The sequence below is a fragment of the Gouania willdenowi genome, chromosome 6, assembly GCF_900634775.1.
Source record: "Gouania willdenowi chromosome 6, fGouWil2.1, whole genome shotgun sequence".
NCBI lineage: Eukaryota > Metazoa > Chordata > Actinopteri > Blenniiformes > Gobiesocidae > Gouania > Gouania willdenowi.
Window position 1 is genome coordinate 27,482,645 of NC_041049.1, and position 19,663 is coordinate 27,502,307.

General features: G+C 39.8%; 1 protein-coding gene across 1 annotated transcript; it reads right to left on the minus strand.

The window, feature by feature from the left end:
- Positions 1-2,427: 2,427 nt before the first annotated feature.
- Positions 2,428-19,289, minus strand: cnot4a (CCR4-NOT transcription complex, subunit 4a). Its single transcript, XM_028451024.1, is given in 14 exon segments — positions 2,428-2,875; positions 2,940-3,170; positions 3,240-3,460; positions 3,462-3,630; positions 3,702-3,957; positions 4,334-4,391; positions 6,557-6,754; positions 7,162-7,286; positions 9,790-9,915; positions 10,276-10,377; positions 10,460-10,546; positions 10,637-10,834; positions 14,066-14,282; positions 19,058-19,289. Coding segments are annotated over 13 exon segments (2,262 nt in total). The 5' UTR covers positions 14,240-14,282; positions 19,058-19,289; the 3' UTR covers positions 2,428-2,558.
- Between the last annotated feature and the right edge of the window lie 374 nt (positions 19,290-19,663).

Below are 19,663 nucleotides of genomic sequence, written 5' to 3' on the forward strand. Positions count from 1 at the left end.
AGAAACAAATTTCAGTTTAAGATGAAAAAATGGGATGATACATCATTTTATCTTTTCATCCCTGCTATGTTTGTCCCATGCAATATTTCTTTCATGTTCCTATTGTGTTGAAAATGTTTTACCCAAAATATGTCCAGAGAATTGATGAGGTCAAATAAACATTTGACATTTTGTCTTCTTCCCTTTCCAAAATATCCTATAGATATCATGAGCCAATTGTTTATCCATGTTATATCGTCCCACCGCTATTTAAAATAATTTCCTTAAAACTGTTCTTCACAAAAAATTGCATCATTTTATTGGACTAATGTTAAAGCGCCCTCTTGTGGAGATTTTACAGTAATCCAGTTTTATAACTAAAAAAAATAAATAAAAGCTTATTGTGTTCCTCGTGATTTTTTTTCAAATGTTACTTTGAAATCAGAATCTGAAAATGCATTTTTCAAACAAACGTGTATTTCAAAAGGTTATTTAATTACATGAACTAACTTTCGCGACTCATTTGTTCCCATTTTATTTACTTATAAAACAATTTTGAGAATAAGTTTTTATTTCCATTGATGAATTTAAGTCTCTAGAATTCATTAAAACAATTAAAATTATTTCTGAATTATTTAAATGATTCTATAACTTTACTTTTAAAAGTTTTGTAACTTCTGTGATCTTGGTCTGGCTTTAATATATAATGAAATATATACATTTGATAAAACTGAAGGAATTTCTGGTTTTAAAAGGTGTTGATTATTTACAGTATCTCCAGTTAATGGTATTGATTCAACTTTATTTAAATATCGCCAAACAGAACAAGTCAGCACTAAACTCTATGTATATGTTCAATTTGTATTTTTCAAAAATTATTCATGTAAATATTTTTTGGAAAAATTATTGTACTTATCGTGCTTTTACATCAACATATTTAACAAATAATGAATCAGTTCATGTTGCAGCTCTTACAGTCTTTAGTCAACATAGACATACACTACCAGTCAAAAGTTTTAGAACGCCACACTTTTTCCAGTTCTTCACTGAAAATTCAGTTTATTGTGTTATTTGCACTGTGTAATGAAAGCATAGAACAAATAAGCAATTTGAGTTGAAAAATAAATCATGGAATCAATGTATAGACCAAAATGTATTCATTAAAGTACAGTGGTTCCAACACTGCTTTTATACAGACAGAGGTAAGTAATCAAGAAAATTTGGAACACCTGTAGTAATTATTGGCACCAGCTTTCATTGCTGCAGAACATCTTTAAATTGTTAACCCGATTCATGTTCCCTGAAAAATGCCTATTTGTATAATTCTGAAATGTACATTATTTTTCAGTTTTGGGAAAAAAAAAACTTTTTTTTTTTTTTTTTTTACCTCTAGCTGTTCAGTATGTGACTTTGTACCATTTCAAGCTATTCATTTGCACGACTTGAACTGTAATAAATAACTGGAAAAATGAGGGTGTTCTAAAACCTTTAACTGGTAGTGTATCATAAATATTATATAGATGGATAAATGATGTTTATGACAAAGCACACGCCATGAGGCTGCCACTGCTTTCGGTCTTACTCTGAAGAAAAAAAAGTGGAAGATTTCTTTAAACGTTCACTAAAAAAAACACTGTTTGTGTGAAAATTTAAGTTAAAAAAAATAAATATTTTTATTCTTAGTGGAAGCTTCATCCTTAAATAGAACACACTATACATCTATAGATTTAGTGTGTGTGTGTGTGTGTGTGTGTGTGTGTGTGTGTGTGTGTGTGTGTGTGTGTGTGTGTGTAGAGTACAACATCACTCACTCGCAGTTTTCAGTTTTATTGAATGTTTCCTGCAGTAAAACTTTTGGCTCGTCTGAAGTTCAAACGTTTTTGATGACTTTGTTCGTCTGAATGAACACTGTTACGGGGTGGAAGGGAGGGGGGGGGGGGTCCTAGGGTGGGGGGATTAAGACTTCAGAAAGAAACAGACACACACAAGGTTCCACGGGCTCAGTCCTGGGGGGGTTCGCAGGCCCCTCTCTGTATTGGGTTAGTTACTGTCGGAAACCACACGGTGGCACCGTCACAGTCTAACCCGTCTTTCTGACTAAGCCCCACCCCTTTAATCCCCCCAGTGCTTAATCCCCACCTCATTAACTACTCCCACTTAAGCCCTGCCCCCTTTCAGTTGCTGATCCATCCTCTGATACAGAGGTTTCAGCTCATATCCTGCGAGAGCCCGTGGACCTCGCCGCCCTGCTGGGGGCGCTCATCAAGTGACGGGGCGGGAATCAAACCTTCAAACATCTCACTGTGACACAGACCAAAAAACGCTGATGTCAGCTTCTAGGAAGCCATCGCCGTGCCATGATGAAGAACATGATGGGAGGGGTGGGGGGGGAAGGTCTGTAAACAAACAAAGAGACAGAAGGAGGGAGGGGGAGTCGATCTTTGACTGTTTGTGTTTCTTTGATTCAAACGAGGCGCCTTAATTATTGATCAAACAAGAGGGGCATGATTGTTACGTGGTTAATCTCAGACTCTGCAGTAGTTGTGGGAGTCAGTGATGTCATGGGGGGGGGTTCAGTCTCAGTGGCGGTCTGCGGCAGCGCTCTGTAGCAGCTCCGCTGGGGGCGGCGGTGCTCTGAAGGCGGTCTGGAAACCGGGCGGGGGGGACTGAAAGTGGGTGGGGGGGTTGGCGGTGGCAGGGGGGGGCAGGTAGGGTGCCCAGCCAACTCTGTGGTGGAGGGGGAGGCGAGCGTCCAGCAGGCCGCCGTGAAGGGGCTGAGAAGGAGGGGGCAGGGAGGGAGGGGCGTCCATCTCTGTCAGCGCTTGCAGCGATTTCAGCCAGTGGGGGGGGTTGTCATCATGGAGACAGTCCAAACTGTTGCCCGAGGCTGGGATACCTGAGGGGCGGGTCACAAATATTATAATCCTCCTTATGTAATGCTGGTTACCATGGAGACTCACCTGTGATGATGGCGGGGTCCATCCAGCTAGCAGCACTGTCCCAGCTCAGGCTATGTGTCATGCTGGGCCCCCCCGGGCCACCGATGTGGTTGACGCTGTTGGAGGAGGAGGAGGAAGAGGAGGAAGAAGAGTTGGGTAGTCCACCAAAGTTGATGTTGATGTTTGGCAGCAGTGCTCTCAGCCCGTCCTGCCACTCCTTCATGTTTAGGCCGTCCATTGCGCCGCTGTTTTCTGTGGACGAGGCACGGCGGCTCGTTAGTGTGACCGCTCTCTCTGCTGACTCAGCGTGTTGTCTCTTACCCGAGATGGGGATCCCTCCCAGCCCTGTGCTGTGCTGGGGGGGCAGGTTCAGGTCCAGGATGTTGCCGTGCGAGGCGGCGTTGGATTGGTTTAGGTGTGGCAAGTGACTCCTGGTGGCCATGCCCATCCAGGGGTAGCGCCCGGGCGGTTGCTGCCCATGGCCCCCCGGGAAGCTGAAAGAGCTGTAAACGGCCCTGTGGTGCATTTGGGGGGGGGCGGGGAGAGGAGGGGCTACGCTCCGTCACCGATAGCTCCTTCTCAATCAGGTCGGCGAGCGCCTTCCGAGTCACATCGAACGGGTCAAAACCTAGGTCGTCGTCCTGCTGTTTGGTGGACGAGCCGAACCCAAAGGCCGCCTGCCAGTCCGTGGACGATGACACTGGGATTGTGTCTGTGAGCGAAGGACAAACAGAGACATCAGCATAATGTATGTGAGCACACAGACGGACTGACGGTGCGTACCTGATGTGAAGAGGCTCTGTGGTTCTGGGGTCATGGGCCAGTCGGAGCTGGCTCTGGGCGAGCTAGGGAAGGGCGGCAGGCCGGCAGGGAGTGGATTAGGGTGTCTGAAGTTACTGTTGTCTGAGAAAAGCGACTGAGACTCGGCGGCGGCTCCTTCAAAGGGAGAACGAGCTGTGAGGTCCGACACACTGATGGGAACCACCAGACTGGGTTTACTGAGCCCAGGAGGAGGAGAAGGAGAGTTGCTGCTGGGAATCTGAAACACACACAGGGTGCCTCCCATTAATAACACTGGGAGCTTTGAAATGTCCACTTGTTCTCTCATTGACTTCCTGGATTATAATCCTGATAATGTTATTGAATCAGGAGGTGAAAGCTGGGATGTGTAAACAGCCCAGCCTGTGACTCACTTCCTGTTACCTTACAGTGTACACACTACACACGCACAGGTTAGGATTGCAGGTAGAGCTTCATTTTCATTGGTCAAATTTTACAAGTGTGCTGGGTTACATCACTTCCTGTTTACAACAAGTGTGTTCACAGTGTGTATTTCATACATAAAAAAATCCACACTGTAAACAGCTTCACCTCATTCATTCATCCATTTACCACTAAGAAGAAGAAGCTGTTACCTGTTGGAGCGTTTCACCGTTCACCAAACAAACTGGTTCTGATGGTTTTTCATTGGGACTGGGACACACACACAAACAAACACACAAAGCATTAAATTAAATTTGGGACTGGTTCATGAGCTGTTTTTGAACTTTTTATAGTTTTCCCTCCATGCTCTGTCTCAACCTCTTTGCTTATTGTCCAAACGCAGTCCTTGAGGGCCGGTAATCCACCAGCTTTTCAATGTGTTCCTGCTCCAACACTTCTGAAATCCTGAAGCAGCTTTGCAGAAAGTCAGTCAACAAGCCACTCAGCTGTGTTTGTGCTGGGACACATCAAAAACCTGGTGGACTACCGGCCCTCGAGGACCGCATTTGGACACACCTGACTCTTTAGTGCTCAGATATATTGAAATACGTGCACACCGCAGACACGTTGCCCAGTATCCAGACAAGCGCATGCTGGCCGTGGTTTTCACTTGCTTCCTCACAACATCCCCAGTCTGTCAACCGAAAACCAAAAATGCACTTCTGGAATATTTTCTGCTGTCAATAAAATAATAAAAATAATGAGGGTAAATAATACAGAGTTTGGTAAATCTTGAAAAGAAAAATGGGAGGCCCTTAGACAGAAATTATAGAAGAAAGTTTGACTCTTTCACTGATACAAAGTAGTATGAAGTCAAAATAAAGAGATCATTCACTACATTTACATGGGAGCTTTAAGTTCTTTTTAATTCAGAATAAAAGTTAATTCCTCTTTAAACTGAACTTGTAAACACTTAATTCCTAATGCAAATTTAATTCCAATTTAAACTTAAATGCAAATTATGTGGCTAGTTTATTCCAAATTAAATAATTCCTCTTTCTTGTAAACACTTAATCCCACTTTAAGTTAATTCCAGTTGTTCTGCGCATGTGACTTGCCGCAATGACGCACCGGTGACGACATAGTCCAGGATGACCGCACGGACTAGAGCCAAGACTATTTATTTAACAAAAAAACACATCCCCCCCACCAGATTGGTTATCATTATAACTCACAACCTTTTCCTAAATGTCCTAAATCTAAGAACTTAGATGTATACATAAGAAAATATTATCACATCAAATCATAAAGTTACTAACTATCTTAAACGGTGTAGAGAAAAGCTGTCCCCTTGAAGTTACCTCGAACAGAGTACAAAAAACGAAACAAGGTCAATAACTCCGGAAAAAATAATTGTGCGCTTCTCATTTTCGAACTCCATTTAGGTATTGGTACCCTGAAGCCACACACACGGTTTAAAATAGGATAACCGAATTTGGAGAAAAACTGTCCCCTTTACCTCGGACGGACGCACAAACGGAGCTCAAACCTATCTCCATCTTTCCACACTTTGTGTGATAATAGAGAGCCTTAAAAAACATGGATATAATGAAAAGAGTGGAAGGATGGAAAAATAAACATGTAGACATTCAACAGAACGGCTTCATCGGTGCTGTGGGGCATGGAGCACCAGAGCTCCATTAATGATGCATGGATCATTATAAAGATAATTTTTGACTCATTGTCCTGTGTAGTGGAGGTGGAATAGCTGTTGCATGAACCGCTGGCTTTGATTGACCAAAGCACATCTTCTATCTCACTCCTGCTTTGTGGTTGAAAGTGAAACCGTGTGTTATTGTTGAGCTGCTGCTTCAAAACTACAATTAAAATTAAAGTGAAAACATTTATCATGTGGTCGTCTATGTTGTAGCCGAAAATAAAAGGTTTGTTGTGTTTTTTCCCGATAGACATGAATACCTCACGTTCGCCCTCTATCCAATCAGAACCCTTATCAATCCCCAGGCCGAATGTGGAATTGAATAAAGCTGAATAAATCGGTTTTCCATGTAAACCTCAATTTGATATTACTATTTTCATGTAAACACGAAGCAGGACACTTTAATTCTGAATACTTTTATTCGGAATAACTACTTCCGACTTAAAAATCATCATGTAACCGTATCCATTGTGAGATCTTTGTTCTAGTTGTGCTCTGAACACCATGGGCCTGTGATGTGTTTCTTATGGTTTATTATTATTTGTACCTGAGTCTCTGGTTCTCTGTGCAGCTCTTTGGCCACACTGTTGCTTTGTAAATAAGTGGGGGTTGTGATATGACACTGTTTCATGAAAACATTATACCACTCATCATAACCCTGAGAAAATTAAAGGTGTGTGTGAGTGAAGGCTCTGTCCACTGGGGAGCGCTGCTGTACCTGCTGCTGTCACAGTTTGAGGAGAAAGGCGACAGGGCACTGTGTCCTGGCTCTGTTTCTAGTCCGTCTGAGGAAAGACCTTCTTGGTCTAGAAAGTCTAGTAGAGGGGGAGACTTCCTGTCTTCTGAGAGCCCGTTGGCCAGTTTACCGTGTCCCGACAGCGTGGGCCAACCGTCTTTACCGTTACTACTGTTGGATCTGTGATGGAGAAAAGGTTACAGGTTCTCGGCCTCACTCTCTGTAAAGTCAATCCAAGTACTAATATGTTCTGTAAGTTATGCTCTTGGACCAACATGTTACCAGAACCTGACATACACTGTGGTCCTCATAAGACACATAAACCTGACAATGTCCTCAAGTGGAGTTAAAATCAGAAAAATCACTTTATATTTGAACAGATGTGTGTGTGAGTCTACTATCCCACCTGAATACACCTGGACTGTCTATTCTCATCCTAATCGGTTACCATGGTATTTTATCTTACTGTGTTTTAATTTGATACTTGATGTGTAAAGTCACCTTGCGTATACAGAAAGGCACATATAATCCTTTAAGTATATAACCCTATAGAATGTAATATCAATAGTGTGTGTGTGTGTACGTACCTTTGTGTGGAGGTGGATTTACTCTTAGACTTCTCTGTAGAACACGTTGGAGGTTGTAGAAAGCTAGGGTTCATCTTGTAAAGGTCTTGGAGGAGTTTCTGTTCATATTCTTGATGCTTTCCCGCCTGAACAAACACCAAGCACACAAAGTCAGCGTGTGTGTTTACTCGTCTGATTTCTAATGTGTGTAGAAATGCAAACTGCTTTTAGTGAGTCAACAACAGGACTGACAGATGTTTGAAACTGTTAAATTAGAACTCCCAGATAAATAATAAATCAAGCCCTCCACATTATTACATCCTGTCCAATCAACACCAAGTGCAACATTACTTTAAACAATTGATGTATGAGTTTTCTGATCATATCAAACTACTGCAGTTTGACTTGCACAGGCACTAAAAACAGGATTGAAATGCTAAATCGTGACAAGCCTAGACGTTAAAAAAGAAGAAAAAAAAAAACAAACTACTGTGTAGAAGTCTCAAAGTAACAATGACAACTGTAAGTGAGAAAGGATAAATCACCCTGAGTTACTGACAATGCACAATAATAAGAAAAACATTTTCTCCTATTGTGTCAGTTTAAACACTAAAAAAATGTAAATACATATTGCAGGCATTACACAATGCCATCATAAAATCAAGTAACCATTGCAACACATTGAAAGCATTGTAACCACTGAAATATTGCACAAATAAACAAAAAATATTGATTAAATGTAAAAAAAATTCTATTTTTTTTAAGCAATTGATTCCTTAAAAAAAATAATCGATTTAAAATCGGCACCCAAAAAATCGTGATATATCGTGAAATTGATTTCATGAGGAAGCAGCTCTTTTGTTCAAATTACACCGGTACAGAAACACTGCCATGTTATCAGTGACCAATGTTTTTAGGAGGTCTTTGTAGCTCCTGCAGTTCTGCTCAGCAACAAGTTCAGGCTGCTGTGACACAGCAAACATGACGGAGACGTGTTCGTCCTTCTTTCTTGTCTTGTCACTGATAGGTTACGTTTTTGAAGAAAATCCTTTAATGCAGGAACCCGTCCACAGTCTAATGTCAGTAATTCTCAGTGGTCAGGGAACAGCAGCAAATGAAGGTAAAAGGATTAAAAAGCCGTATAACCGCGCTCTCATAACAAGCAAAGAGCCCTCGGTGCTCGTGTTTGTGTCAAATGACCCCTGACATCACCACCAACATCACTTCCATGTAACATTACTAGTCTGAAGTTTTTTCAGGGCTATATAGATAATAAATGCCTTTATTGTATGATATCTTGTGTTGTCAATAGATTAAAAAATGTGCAATTAATTAATCATGCTCTTTAATTAATCTCTTTTTTAATCGCACATAAAAATTGCTGAGAAACGCCCTCAACTTGAGGTATTTTCAATTAAATTACATTATTGTGGCAAATCAAAAAATTGATATATAACAAAATGGCTTTATAAAGTCATTTATTGTTTTTAACAAAATAGAACAGATGCAGGCGTAGCTGTTTACATTCCTCTGTATTTGAAACTAGTCCAGAGGGCTACGTGTCATATTAATGAGTACTTTTGTCAATCTCCAAATAATAGAAAACACAAATCGTCATATGTAGTGCTATAAGTTAGCACATCATAAACAGTAAGGACACTTTTCTGACACCAAACCTGTTGCTTTTTCTCTCCTTCAGATCATAATATTTAACCAGTGAGTCTGAGTGTCCGTGCTAGCTGTCTGTGCTAGCCGCTACATTGAGGTGGTAGTGAAGGCTACAACGTTTCGGCGATAAGTCAAAGTCTTTCTTGCACAATTTGCAAACAACTGGGCTTGTGTTTTTCCATCTGGTGTTTTTAAAAGCCAAAATTAACGCAAACAAGGCTGAGCAGCTCGACAGTCTCCCGTCTTGTACTGCAGACTGTGCATCAGTATTATGGGTATACCGGGAACTCTTAAAATAAGAAAGGTTCTTTGGAGTATTAAGAAAATATGCGATTACCGGCATTATTTTTTTAACACATTAAAGTGACAGCCCTCCTGATATCTATGGTCACACCCTCAACGACCGTAAAGGAGTTTTTGTAGACTGGAGTTCCATGAATCAGTGATTGATTGCTCAACCTTGCGGTCCAGAAGTGTCTCTCCGTGTCGTGAAATTGAATTCCGTGCAGTGAATCTGAATTTTGAATATTGAATTTTTGGAATTTATTAAGATAAAAAAATTCAGTCATTCAATTTCAAGTTGTTACTTTCAAATTCAATACCAACTTTTTAAATTCAGTTTCTAGTGGAACAAATCTCAGCCCATAGCAGAACGTACTAATAATTATTCAGTGTCTAATGCTGACCTGACATGCTGAAGAGCAAATGGTTTGATTTGGTAGAGAAAAAACCTTTGGATGGGCTTTGTATGAACCACAGACATATGGAGCAGACAAGGCACCGCAAGGGTTAAAATGAGCACTAAAGGTTCTACTCTCAGTGATTTGGCAGATCATTGTTATGTTTTAATCCCTAGCGATCTAATATCATCAAATCGCACACCCTTACCTCTGCTTTTATGTGGAATAAAGGCTTTGGTTGGATCATTAATTTAATGTATATGATTATATGATAGAGCAGCTGTATGAGCATCAGCCTCACCTGCATCTCCTCCTTAGTAAAGCTAGCTGCTTCGTCTCCCAGCTCGTGCAGATACATACAGTCCGGTTTAGGGCACTGCATGCTTTTGAGGAAGTAACTGCAGTACTTTGTTGTGCCTAAAGATGCCTGACAGGGACAGAACAAACAACAAATAATAGTAAATACGCTTTGCATTCATTAAGGGAGGTAGTTGTTTTCCATCTGTACGTTTCAGCTAAAAGCACTCACACTAAGAGCCATTAGCCTGTGGGTGTATCCCTTTAACTGGTCATCATTATAACTGTGGACTTGTTAATGCTGTCCCTCAGCGTTTACATTTATCTGAAACACTTGTTGATCACCCTATAATTAAAATCACACTTAATGATGGCCAGTCTGACTAACAGCAGCTGATCTGAGAGGTCAGGAATCATTTCAGAAGGTTACACACACATGCAAGCACGCACATACGGCAGTTCTCACTCTGCGTGTGTCCTTAAGTCTCACCTTGAGTGTTCTGCCATCAACGACCACGTTGTTAACACACTGTATCGCTCTTAGAGCGTCTTCAGAGCGAATATAAGTGACATAAGCGCTGGCACTTGGACCCTGGAAACATTCAAACAAACATGTTAAAACACGCACACGCACACTGTCTGTCTGTCTGTCTGTAAGGGTCTGGGGCTCTCACCTGTGACCCTGCGTACGACGTGCTGTTGTTGATGACCACTTTATGGATTTTCCCAAACCTCCCAAAATATTCAGGTCGTTTTAGGACCTTTGATTAAGCACACAGCACAAACATCATCAGAGTCTATTTCATCTCCTCATGTGAGAGGACAACTGCTTTGATGAGTAGAACTCTCACCTCGGGGTCGGCGAGTCGCTGCGACAGGCCAACGACAAACACCAGGTTCCTCTGCACCACTCGCACACTGGCCAGATGTTTGCGGTTCTCTGTCACCTTCTGCTTTTTCTCGTTCTGTTTTTGTTTCTTCTCGTTTTTTATCCTCTGGATCTCCTCTTGTGACAGCGGCTTGTACACAGCGGGGTCTTCTGGATACGGCTGTTCACAAACACACACGGTTACACACGAGACAACAGCAACGCCCAACCCTGAGGGCCTTTACCAAGAAAGATAGATTTCTTCTTATCGCGCTAACTTCTAATACTTCTTACCGGGGTAAATCACCATGGTAACTCACAGAACGTAGGGCTGGGTACCATCTAAAATTGTTCAATACCGGTACTTTTATTTAAAAATCAGTTCCTGTACAGTACTATTTTCTATACTTATTTTATGAAATCAATGTTAAGAAATAAAAAAAATAACATAACACATTTACATTACTTATAAAGGTTGTGTTTTATTTTTCAGCTTGGGCAAATTCTCAGTTAAAGCAGTTTTCTAACATCTTTGTAAATGAGCAGTTGCAAACAAGTGACAAGCCTAGTGCGCACAGCTGCATGATGAGTAGCTTTTAAATAATCACTTTAAGAGTGGGAATCTTCAGGCACCTTACTATTCGATTATGATTACAGAGATTGCGATTTGATTATAAATCGATGCACTTTTTTGCAGCATTTCTTAGTTTCTTACTGTGACCACTGATGAATTGCTGTTTTTATTAACATACCAATTGCACTGAGACACAGAAGATAGATATACCTTTTTACCTTTTATTAAACCAGCAGAGGAAATGTGTCAACTGTTCAGTTCTGTTCAGAACTGCATGATGAAGTATCAGAGTTGAAGCATGTCTATTGTAACATATACAATAAAACAAAAAGGGCTGCCCTAAATGACAGACTATAAACTGTTTATTACATATATAATTTTTTTTATAAATAAGCAGATGAAGTACTATAGTGCTTTTAAAACATCAGTTAATCCAGTGGGGCGTTAGAATGGCCTTGTTGAACCATGAGCATGAAAAGTAGAAAAAGTATTTTTTTTTGCACTTTATTAATAAAGAGCTTAATTACTGTTCTAAAATATGTGATTGTAAATTTGTGTCATTTTTATGAGATTTGAAAAATTCGTACTACTAATTTGTACTAATATTAAATATTAAAATAATTTGTCATGAAGGGGGGGGAGGTCCAGGGAGCTTTTAATTTTTCAAAGGGGGGCGAAGCAGAAAAAGTTTGGGAACCATAGAGTTCATCCATTAAACTTCTACAGTTTTTCTCGCTTGTAACTTAACGTACCAATTACTGAAAATGTATGAATCGATTATGAATTAATTTGTCTGAATGACAAATCATTGATTATTTCTCCCAACCGTAGTCAGCATGTAATGTAATGGGGTAGTATGAGGTGGGTAAGACTCTGCTCTGTGAGGAGCGAGCAGGGGGAGAGGCCGCAGTGCAAGCTGCAGAGTGAACATTGAACAAAGAGAGTTAGCAGTGTGAAAATGAGAGGAAATAAGGCACTAATCCCACAAACACTGCCCCAGTGCTTTCACTGATTCTACAACAGAAGGAGATGACCTGAAGTGCGCGGCTTCGGCCCATGCACTGTGCAGGACTGTCTACGATCAAAGGCAGCAAACTTAACATTACGATTTGACTGATTACTGCTGTTTAAGCAGCCATGCTTTTCACTCATACATGCATTTTATTGGCCAAAACTAGTAGCAATAGCGCACCAATAGCCAATCAGCTGTTTCCCCTTAAACACGGAAGGCTTTTTTGTCTAAAACAAAGTTTACCATTTTAAAACCACCATAACTGTTATTTAAAGCAGTGTTTCCCAACCAGGAATATGTGTGCTCACGTACGTGGAAAGATTAGGAATTTATTTCCGAGATAATGAAAAATATTCTCAGTCATTTCACAAGTCCGTCAAAAAAATGGTACGTGTGCGCAATGACTTGTTTTTAAAGTTTAAATGCCTGTTTTAAGGGGACATATTCAAAGAAACTCCTTTTGTGGTAAATGTCATAAAACGTATATATAACACAGGCAGGTTAATTGTTTTGTATTTATTTATATTGCTTGTTATTTATTTATTTCTAATTTCAACTTTATTATTTTTCTTCAATAACGATATAATCATAATATATTAGTATTAATAATACTGTATTCATAATACAGTATTAATAATACAAATGTTTACTATAATATTTCTTTTATCTATCATTTTTATTTCCTTGAAGGCAACATCATTTTCTGTTTAATTTGAGGTAAATAAGAATGCCTGAATATTAATTGTTCAATTTAAGAAGATGAAATAAAGTGACTGGCGTTAAATATTCAGTTGTGTTATGTTCTACTTTTGGAGAATCATGAACACGTATGAGTGAGGGGGTACTCATGGTATGACAAAAAGGCTCTAGGGGTACACAAGACAAGAAAGGTTGGGAACCACTGCTCTAAAGCATCAAGAGGTTTCTTCATAACTTTAACTCATGTGTGATGTTACTGACCATCATAGACAGCATTTTTAGATCTTGCATCATCCAGGTGCAAAACATTGGAAGCAAAAAACAGCACAACTTTCGGTACCGGGTAGTACCGAAGGATTTCAGACGGTGCTGAAAAAAAACCAAGGTTCGGTACACAGGCCTAGATGAACAGCTAACCTGGTTAAGAGCAGGTTTGGTCTTGGATAAGTGATCAGCGAGTATAAAAGCACCACCTCCTGATAAATCAGTTATCTTGGAAAATGATCTCATCCAGAACAAAACCTGCTCGTGACAAGGTTAGCTGTTCAGCATCAGTTACCATGGTGATTTAATTTACCCATGGTAAATTTAAGAAGTTAATCAGCATCGTAGCACAGGACACAGAATGAATCCCAAGCGTCAGCGCGATAAGAGGAAATCCAGCTTCGTAGTACAGGGCCAACATGTTTGGAAGTAATATTAAACAGCCTCTGCACAGACTGTCAGAAAAAGCCCTGAAAGATGTGGAGACAAATCTCATATTTATAGGCCGAGGGTTTGATTCCCCGAGCACACTAAAGACCTTTTTTTGTGGAGTTTGCATGTTCTTCTGGTACTCGGCTTCCTACCACAGTTCAAAAACAAGCATTTTAGTCTCTAAAGTCTGAAGTTCTAAAATGGTCAAAGTACATCACAATAAAATGTATCCAAAACTTCATTCTATTAAGTTGTCGCAGGAAGTAAAACAACTAAATCAAAAGTATTAAAAGACTAGAATATTTTTTTCCAATAAATGCATGACAATGCATTGAGGTGGTAGTCAAGGTAGTTAGATAACTGATTATGTGCCACAGAAGGTGAATGCAGGTGAATACAGTGGTTATGCTGTGGGTTTGTGGAGCACCGACCTTTCTGCAGGCGGGACAGAGGCCGTTCTCGTCTGTGCGGATGCGGTGCCAGCAGAAGCGACAGATCTGGTAGCCACACGTGCAGGGGAAGAAGTTGACGTCGTCGATCTCTAGCGGCTCCATGCACAGAGGGCACTCCATGGGGTCGTCCTTCAGTTCGGGGCTGTGGGACATTCTATGGCGAGGCAGGGCAAGGACAGAGTCTGCTCACAGAGTTCTAGAACACACACAGGAAACAGTCACCCAGGGCTCGTCTGTACCCCTCATAGACCCCAAAACAACAGACAATAAAATGGATCAGGCAGGGGTAACTTAATACAACAGGACCACAAAAGTGACAGCCTGGGCTGGGACAACGCGTCAAAAAAATACGTCGACTCAAAATATTCGTGCCAATGCGTTGTTCGACCAAAACAAAGATGGCGGCGCCGGAGAATAACTAACATGAGTGGCTCCTCTGAGTTTCAAAAGTGCAAGGCAGTGAAGGCACGCACTCATTCGTCTAAGGCAGCTGTTCTCCATAACCCTCGTCCTTTATCCCGGGTGTGACCGGACGGCAGCGCGTCGACAGGACAAGGAGGAAACACCCACTGTGACAACAGCACACGCACGCACTTCTTAAGGTAAAAGGAAAGATTATTTTTGTTGGAAAAGCACTTTCTGTATTAGCGTTTGGAATTTTGAGTTTAAGAAAAATGGAGAGAGTCTCCCACGGTAACCAAAAGGGCAAGCACACGCACACATTATAATAAAAATATACTAAATAAGTACAATAAATCAAAAAACTTAATATGTATATAAAAAGTGCACAAAACGACACTCGAAATGCACAAAAAAATACAAAAAGGCTCCAAAAACACACAAAATGACTCCAAAAAACATATTATAGAAAAACACACCAAAACGACAACAAAAATAGGAAAATGACTCAAACTACACAAAATGACAACAGAAATGCACAAAACCACATCAAAAAAGATACAAAAATACACGAAATGACTCCAGAATCACACTACAATGGCAATAAAAAACAATAATTATACAAAAAATGAACAAAAACAACAGAAAGATACAAAAATATACACATCATGACATCATAATGAAAAATATATAAAAATGTGTAAAAAAAAAAAAAAAAAAACAACAAACATTTATCATGCGCATGTCCCATAGAATTAAACCAGGGAAATCACACACACTATTTTACTTTGCACCCACAAATAAACCCCTTTATAACACTACAGAGTACGTACACCTCTTTGTACATCCAACTTTCAAACACATACTCATTTGGCCATAATTGACAACTCTACTTAAGCTCCTCCCACTATATGAATGCATACTTCCAACGGGCACTGTATAGGTTTCCCCAAAAAGAGAGAAAAGAAAGAAATATTAAAACTTCATTGACCATAGGTCATAAACCTGAAATGGAATAAATGCATCATCACAACACACTCAAACACCTATAATCAGTGCTATCAGGCTGATTTAGCAGTTTCTACATACCAACAGGCTGTGGGCTAGGGTACCCTGGAGACTTTTAGAACATATCACAATCATCTTTTGAGTTACCATGACTATCTGTCAGAGCTGTTCTAACTTACCCTGAGTAGAGGTCGACCGATATATGGACTTTTTTCAAGACCTGCCAACGACCCAAAAAAAAAAAAAAAAAATATGTTTTTGACCATCACCAGCCCTCCCTATGGAAGGATAAGAAACGCTTTATTATAGGAAGGATATAAAAAGAGAGGACAGTGTTACACCTAATTGAGGGGGAAGGGAACAGGGGGATGGAGTCAAGGTAGGAAATGGAAAAGGTGAGGAAGAGTTGATTATTTTAAAGTGAGATGAGATGTTATAGTTGTGCATATGGCGACAAGTGTGAAGCTCAGGTATAATGGTAGTGACTGTGAACAGAGGAAATAAGTGAGTGGTTATACCTAATACAGGTATTTACTGTAGTTTAAACCCACTACTTGCACATTGTATATTGTTGTCATGCTTTACTGCTACTTACCCGTGCTGTACTTTTTGTTTTACTTGGTTGTGTATGGGTATATTTAAAGTTCAATAAATGTTGAGTTCTATTGGTGTATTTAATTTCTAATATATACATTTATATCATATCATTTCAATTGTCTTTCATAATCAATGTGCTTTAAAAAAAAAAGTATATCAGCCTTTGGCTGAATTTTTATTTTATTTTTTAATATTTTAATCGGTATCGGCATCGGTTGACGTCTAATCCTCAGTTACCATGACTACCTGTCAACATCAGCTCTTTCCATTTTGACTCAGATTAATTATTAATATTATTAATTATTAATTGTCTGGACCTGTTCATTTTATCGAACCCAACGTCATCATTTGTGTAGGAACCAAGCTTGTACACACGACTTTTACTGTGCATGACTTTTACTGTGTGCGTGCACAAATCTTTTAACAGTAACTACCTAGCCTGTATTTCTCAAGCTCTCCGTTGGTTTCTTGAATCGATGAAAAACTGTAAAAAGCACCTGAACAAACACTTCCTGCCCAATCGATGATGTCTTTAAAGGAACAAACGCTAAACTCATTAAAGTGTTTTTAATATCCTTAGTCCATCAATTGGCCAGAACATTACAGAACATACTACAGATTGAAACCTGTGAGTTTGGACTCAGCTCTCCATACTCAGAGAAGTTACATTGGAAGAGGGGAGAGACACTGAAATGTGTGTGTAAGGGTGAAATGTCAGTGATGAAGATCTTTTCAGGAAAGCACCAGTGTCTCCATAAATCTGCAGTGTTCATGGTACGGTACTTCTAAGGGTAGTGAGTTAATGGTAATCAATAAAATAACGTTATTGAGAAATTAATTTGGACATTTTATTACTGAAAACGCAAAGGAAGAGGGATGTGGGGAGAGAAACCGAAAAATCAAATATTGTCACTGAAATGACTTAAGTACAATATTTGAATGTAATATCCTTCAACATGTCGTCCTTGTGTTTTTATATATACAACGTTCATCTAAACTAAAAAACCTGCTGAGATAATGAACTGATTGGTTTAGGTTTTATTTATTCATGCGTTATCGCAATGTATATTACTAATATATATATATATATATATATATATATATATATATATATATTTATGCATGTATACTACTAGCATACAAATATATTAATCAATATTAAAGTTATATAAATCACTTGTACGATACTTTCTCATTTAATATTGTAATAGCAAATGATGTGTGTAATACATGATAAGCAATAGACTAATATTGGGTATATAAACTAAACATGTGTGATTTAAGCTGGTATTTTTCTTTTCTTATGATGTTGGAAATGTCAGAGCAGTGAGAAACAAACAGGTGTTGCACACAAATACTTGTATCTTAAATGACCCAGTTTTATTCTGATCTACTATTGTGTTTATGTTGCTCTCTGTGCACACCGCAGTGCAAATATTATCTATAATGTGTGAGGTGATTTTCAAACTGAGCCAGGATCATGTCAGAGCTTGTTTTATTTACAATCGTATATATTTTGTAGATCTGGTCAACCACACTGTTCTTACATTAGCGGGATTATTACAATGTAATACATTAACAAAAATGAATATAAAGAATAGATAATGAGCTAAAGTTAGTGTGAAAACAGCCTCACACTGTTTCAACAACACAAACAGAATACAGTGAGGGAGCATGTTCGTGGTAATAACACTGATGTTACACAAAGCAGAAGAAGCTGAAGGACGAAGAAGCACTGAGCTCACAAAACTCTAATGTCTTATGATGATGAATTTATAGACAATAAACCTTCCTCCTGGTTTACCATTATGGATGAGAGTCAGTATTGATACAATGAAAAAGCCTTTACGTTAAACTACTTCTCCTTTGGAAATGTTTTCAGAAGCAGTGCAAACACGTGAGCTTTTAATGGAGTAAAGATCCATTTTGGTGTCAGAATAAGTCTCAAACACTTTGCAGTCTATAAAGTGTGTCTCTAATGAGATCATCACAGTATTTAACCCCAGCAACAACAATCAGTGCTCAGACCATGTCACTGATAAACCTCGTGAAAATCAGATCAACTTATCGTTTACATTACATGTCGATTCAGCTTGATGTTTAGTTTATTTACTTCACCCCAGCTCCCTTTAACTCTTTATTCACACTTTAACTACATGTTACTGTGTATGTGTCAGTCACAATCCATCTGTTAGTTGTCAAACTCGTATCCATCTGTTGTCCAACTCTTGTACTACTAGTCTGTCAGCTAATACAGTCATGTCAGTTCAAAAGCAGTCTATTCAACTATTGGTCTGTCACATTAAAATCGTGTCTGTCGGTCTGTGTGTTGGAAAACTCGTCTCTGTTTAATGACGAGTCTGTCAGCTATCAAACTCCTGTCAGGTGTGTCGGTAATCAAAAATAGCGTCTATTAAACAACTGGTCTGTCACATTAAACTAATGTCTGCTAAAATCACTGTCTGATGTCAAACTCCGGTCTGTAATACTGCTGTCTGTTGATCGGACATTGACAGATGTTACTGCACTGACGCCGAGCACTGCTAACGTTAGCCGCGGGTTGTGAAGGGAAGCCGGTCTGACTCGTATAAAACATTCAGGATTGACTAAAGATTAGGACACACAGAAGACACACACTGCGGAAATTAACATTTTAAATGGAAAAAAATGAAGAATTTAAAGTACAGACTCCTAAAAACAGAGAAAGTGACAGTTTGTTTAATGCTAAGCGCTAACCGGAGCTAACATGCTAGTTCACCGTCAAAGTGAACGTCGCGGCCTACGCAGGCTAACGCTGAGACTCACCGAACTGAACGCAACCGACGCGGCTTTTACAGCACCGACAAGACACGCATACAGTCCATCTGACCCAGGGGACACACAGGCTCGGTCACTGCTGCTGTGACAGAGCAGACAGCGGTTTGTCATCGGGCACCACTAGCCTCGGCTAGCCGCAGCGGTCCTTACCGTGTCCGTATGTAGCCGAGGATTCCGCTCTTCAAACTGGGTGGGGACTGCCGGCCAACGGGTCTCAAATGTCACGATTCCTGCCGCTAATAACGAGGAAAAACTGTAGCCTCGCTGCTCCGCTGTGACCGAAAGGCTGGGATGATGTTTTGTCTCTTTCGTTTATTTGTCTTGTGGAGACAATTTAGGCTCAAACCACCATCTTAGCTAGCATTACTGTAAGGAGGAGGGAGCTGAACTGAGCATGCGTAGTAGGCCGGGGCATGCTGGGAGATGAAGTTTTTAACATACGAACCGTCAGACGTCAAAACTTCAGCTCCTCTAATGTCATCACACAAGTGTTCTGACTCAATAGAAACATTATTGTCATTATTCAATGTTGTAACACGTGTCAAACTCAAGGCCTGGAGGCCAAATCCAGCCCAATTCGGCCTGCAGGAAAAAGTAAAAATGACAGTGAAAACATGACTTATTGAGTAAATCACTAAGTAATTCAGTTGAAGATATCTCAGTACCTCTAAATACACAAATTCAATGAAACTGCAAATGTTTGACAGGGCTCACAATTTTTAATTCCTATATCACATGATGGCAGTCATTTTTTAT